Source organism: Pistacia vera, unplaced genomic scaffold (genome assembly GCF_008641045.1).
Source record: "Pistacia vera cultivar Batoury unplaced genomic scaffold, PisVer_v2 Contig78, whole genome shotgun sequence".
NCBI classification, from domain to species: Eukaryota; Viridiplantae; Streptophyta; class Magnoliopsida; order Sapindales; family Anacardiaceae; genus Pistacia; species Pistacia vera.
The window spans coordinates 181,381-186,454 of NW_022196645.1; the positions used below are offsets into that span (position 1 = coordinate 181,381).

The 5,074-nt window shown below is 30.6% G+C and overlaps 1 protein-coding gene across 1 annotated transcript; it reads right to left on the minus strand.

Moving 5' to 3' along the window:
* Nucleotides 1-1,752: 1,752 nt before the first annotated feature.
* On the minus strand, nucleotides 1,753-2,713 carry LOC116116601 (mavicyanin-like). The gene is made up of 2 exons (XM_031402666.1): nucleotides 2,437-2,713; nucleotides 1,753-2,202 (listed from the first exon to the last, which is right to left on the minus strand). The coding sequence occupies exons 1-2, from the start codon at nucleotides 2,711-2,713 to the stop codon at nucleotides 1,901-1,903; spliced, it is 579 nt and encodes a 192-aa protein (XP_031258526.1). The 3' UTR covers nucleotides 1,753-1,900.
* Nucleotides 2,714-5,074: the final 2,361 nt, after the last annotated feature.

Genomic DNA, 5,074 nt, shown 5'->3' on the forward strand with positions numbered 1-5,074 from the left:
TTTATCATAAATCAATTATTAATTATTACATTAGACTTGTATGAAAAAATTTGTAAGATTCATTTACAAATGTATACATGGCACTTGGCAGAATAAACAGCCCCTTAATTTCACTCTACTTTTTACATCGATTTTTAACCTTTAAATTAAACATTAATCAATGACTGAGATTTGATTGTATACACACCTCATTTAATAGATAGTACATTGAAGTTAACACATTTATGATAAATTATTTTCTCTCTCCTCTTTTGTTTCTTCTTTTCCTTCGCTTAATAAACACAAATGTATTAATTGTTAATCTTTATATTTTTTTCCATATTTGAATTCTTAAATGATTTTAATGCATACATTTTTTCAATTCAGTCTATAGATGATATATCCGTGAAATTTTGTTTAAGTAATTTTTTTTTTTTTTTGGGGGGAATCCTCTAAATTCTTGTATACTTATATATAAATATATGATTTGATTGGAGGAATAAAAGTTTTAATTACAATAATTAAAATTGGTTTATTCTTAAGGTATGATGTGGTCTTTTTATGTAGAGTGGCAATTAAAGCCGCATAATGTGATTAAACTGATCGTCCTCCAAAGCCGATAAGAGGGAAATTTTGATCTCTAGCCCACTTTCTTCTTGAAACAAGAGATCTAACCAATTAAACTTTTCTCTAGGGACATTTTTTTTACGCGGATATTCATAAAAATTTTATACAAAAATTTGTCTTTGACCCATCAATAGTTTCTTTTTCAGTGTGATGTTAACATTTTCAATTAAAAAAAAAAAAGTTTATATTAATTAATTAATTTTTAAAAATTAAAGGAGAAGCAAATATCTGGTTTTATTTTCTAAATAAGGTTTATTAATTTAAAAAAAAAAAAAAAAAAAAAACCTCAAAGTTGCAACAGTTCGCATAACAAATTTACTTGTGTCACCCTCAAATGAGGCAAGGGAAGACACTGAATATAACAATTTGTTAGCTTATGACAATTACATATACAAGAATTCATTAATTAGTAGTTAATTATCTATGATTTTTTTGGACTGAACAGCATAATGCTGCCATGGTGTCCAACAAACATTCCTATCTTTTGTTTTTTCAACTGTCGCTTTAACAAACTAATTAAGACCTTGTAAACGTGTTTCATGCCATTTAGAAATACTTACTTGTATTATGTATAGGGGTGCCGGATCAAGTTAAGATATAATTAATTAACTTGATGAAGAAATGAAATTGAAAATGAAGATTTTGGCTTTTTCCATCGACCCAATTACAGACATGCACAATGTGAAATTCTTACTTGAGGTTTTGGTTGCATGTGATTTCATTTACGAATAAAAAATACTACGTTTACAATCCAATCTTACAACCCTAATTTGATAACAAAGTTGGTAATAATCGTGTTTAGTCAAAATCATTTAGTATCTTGGGTATAGTGAAAATTAATGTGACAGTTGTCAACTCAGCTACCACGTTGAGATTGTAAAAAGGTTATGAGATTGGATTGTGAATGTATTATTACTCTTTAAGAATAGCTTATTTCAATTTTCAAGTTTTATGTATGTAAGTATTTAGGTTATATCCCTAAATAATTTGTTATCATGAATTTCCATTTACTGCCAGTATTTCTCCAATTTCTGAGCAAGATTCAAGGGAAAAATATATCATTAAACTCATGCATAGAAATTTTCAAACTGATAACTGAACTATCATTTCTATATCATATTACATGTTCAGACTTCAGTGGCCTTTTCTTTCTCATTGTGATAAACGTTTTCTCTTTAATTTTTATAAAATATAAAAAAAAAATTATTGCATGCAATCTGTAACCAACCCAACTCTAAACTTCTTATCCCACTCTCAAACAAATTAAAATAAAAACATGTTATTAATGGAACTTTCACCAAAAAATAAATGGCCTCTTTGACGCCCGAGATGAGTGAAACTTGGTGTAGATTGGAGAAGGCGCCGGTGCAGCACCTGGAGATTGTGTTTGAGGCAGCACATTTATGAAGAGTTTTTGGTTAGCGTTCTCGCAGTGCTTGGCTACGCCACAAATGTACCATTTTCTACCGGGGGTTGCCAGAACAATTTTATCGTTTCCTGATCTCAAAGCCTCGCTTAGTGGTGGCTTACTGCAGTTCTGGAAATCAGTTCCATTCACTCTGAACACGTTGTGAACTCCAACAGGATAGTTGAAAACTACAAAATTTCATCAAACTTCCAATCAGATTAATTCGAGTTCAGTAAAGCTTATCATCATTATAAATTGCTAGAAATTGAGTATTCTTTAGTAGGACATTATGATATCAGAACTATTCTTGATCATCATTGGATTATTATCTGTAAAATATTATTTCAGTATGATTCCGACATAATAGTATGATCCTGACGTAATATCAAATTCTCAACTAAATAATTAAGAGATGTAATTACCAAGTGTATCGCCAACTTGAAAATCCTTGCCTTCTGCCCAAGCTTTGTAATCAAAGTTTATCGTCCATCCTGAATCATCCCCCACAATGAACTCTTTTGCAGAATTGAACTTTGGGACAATGGTGACAATGACCATGAAGACAACAAACACACGACTGAAAGCCATAAGGGTTACAATGTAAATGAAAATTAGAAGAGATACAAAAATTGCGATTCTATTGGAAAAATCTTGATACTTATTACAAGGATACGAAAGGCTATTTATGAAGAGTGTCATGTTTTAGCTTTCAGAAATGAGAAGCAACTGGCCAAGGACGGCATAGCCCAAGAAGTGGAATAGGTCTAGTTTGAATATGGGGAAGAGCCGGCTACATAAAATCTACTATCGACCAAGCTCGGTTATAATTACAAATTTACAATAGCATAAAACACACCTTTCATTATTAATATTGTATAAGAAAAGAAAGTTTCCAAATACCAAACACTAATTAAAACAGAAAATGATAACGGATACAAGTTTTGTACCATATATATAGGGGTTTGAACATATATAGCCAACTTAATAGTCCCACTATCTCAAAATGTACAGTTTTTATTTAAAGTACAAATCTAGTCATAAAATCCAATGACTGATCAATTATATCCTCAATGAAATAATAAATATTATATTACTAATATATAGCGTTAGATTATTTTAGACTTAATAGCCTAAATAGAGTTTGATAGTCTAATTAAAACTTGTTAGATCATTCTAGATGGTGTTAAACTTCAAGGGTTTGTTCAAAAACCAATTTCAGCTATAAAATCACATAACTTAACTTAATTGCTTTTAATAAAAAAAATTACGAAGACAAAAATAGTTGGAATATACTAGACTATCATTATTTCATTGAGGATATAATTGGTCGATCATTGGATTTTATGTTAGACTTGATAGCCTAAATAGAGTCTGATATTTAATATTATGGTCTGACAGTCTAATTAAAACATGTTAGATCATGCTAGATGGTGTCAAACTTGATAGTCTAGTATATTCCAACTATTTTTGTCTTTGTAATTTTTTAATTAAAAGCAATTAAGTTATGTTATGTGATTTTATAGTTGAAATTGGTTTTTGAACAAACCCTTGAAGTACAGTTTGGATATTAAGATTAGTAAAGTTGGTTATGTACGGGAATATTTCTTATTTGAACTTGAAAATAAATGAAAACAAATAAGGAAAGAAAGTAAAATAAAATAAAAACAAAGAATTCAATAAAATTCAAGATAAATCCTAAAAATTCTTTAGGTTGTCATACATCAATTATCTCTAGTTGAGAAAATTTCAATTCCTATGAGTAGGCTAAAGAAGAAGCTTAATAATTAAGGTGGATACTTATTTGGCATGTATATCTTTCTCACTAGATATACTCATTAATTAGGATATCATCTAACTGGTTAATCCCTCAATATAAATAGTAGAATTCCCAACATCAATATCACAGATTTCTTTAGTTCAAGAGTTGAAGAGTACTATAAAAGAGAAAACATGAATAAGTTTCTTATGTTTATCATGTTTACGCTAGCGCTTGTTTTTTTAATGCCTGTGGGTAAGTACTTCAACATGATAGATTTTCATTAGGCATCTAGATCATCAAGAGTTCTTTCTAAAGTCCATTTTGTTGCCAAATTTTTTTAGCTATATATATTTCACCTTGTAACAAGTCATTTATTTAAAAAAAAATATGAATAGTATTCTAAATTTTACATTTCAAGCGATTTGTCATCTTATTCAATAATACTACATCTTTTTTTTTTTTTTTTTTTTTAGTGACCGGGAGTGTCTAAGTCAGCTTATACGCACATCAACTACTATCCCGAGACCTTGGAACTACTGGTCGAATAAAAGTTTCAGTTGCTACCCTTATTAACAACCGATGAAAGATTTAAACTCAGGATCTCTTGAGTAATACACCCAAGATTTTTTGTCGAACCACTCCAGCACCCAGGGGTTGGTTGATAATACTATATCATTATGTACATTAGCTCATCATTTGCGACATGAATGTCAAATTTAAAATATTACATGAGAGGGATATCACCTTATTCTTATTTATACAGTAGTTTATATGACATATATACTATCATTGGTTGCTGTCTTGCTGGTCTTGTAATAATCCCCTACTCAGAATATTAATGGGTGATTTTATTTTCACAGAAAATGAAGCACAACAACCAAAGCTTTGCCTGCTGCCACAGCGACCAGACTTGCCGAATTGCGATCACCCACGAAATTGCTATGATAAATGTGAATCCTATTACGGTCGAACCTACGGTCCAGCAAAAATAAGATCAATTTGTGTATCAAATTGTCTTTGCTCTAGAACATGCTAAATAATGCAAAGGGTAGTTTCCTATTAAGATCCCATATTAAATAGAAAAAGAGCGGACATGTGGGTTATAAAGAGTTTGGGCGCCCTCTCTTGGAAAGCCGATTTTTCAATGAGAGTTTTACTCAAGCCCATAAAAAAGACCCATTTTCCAGCCCAATTTCTATCAAACGCCCACTGTTCAACTAATTCTTATTAATTTGGGAGTGGGTTCCAATCAAATGGTATTAGAGCCAAACCTTGCTCGAGCCCATGTTTTGGAAGGGGCG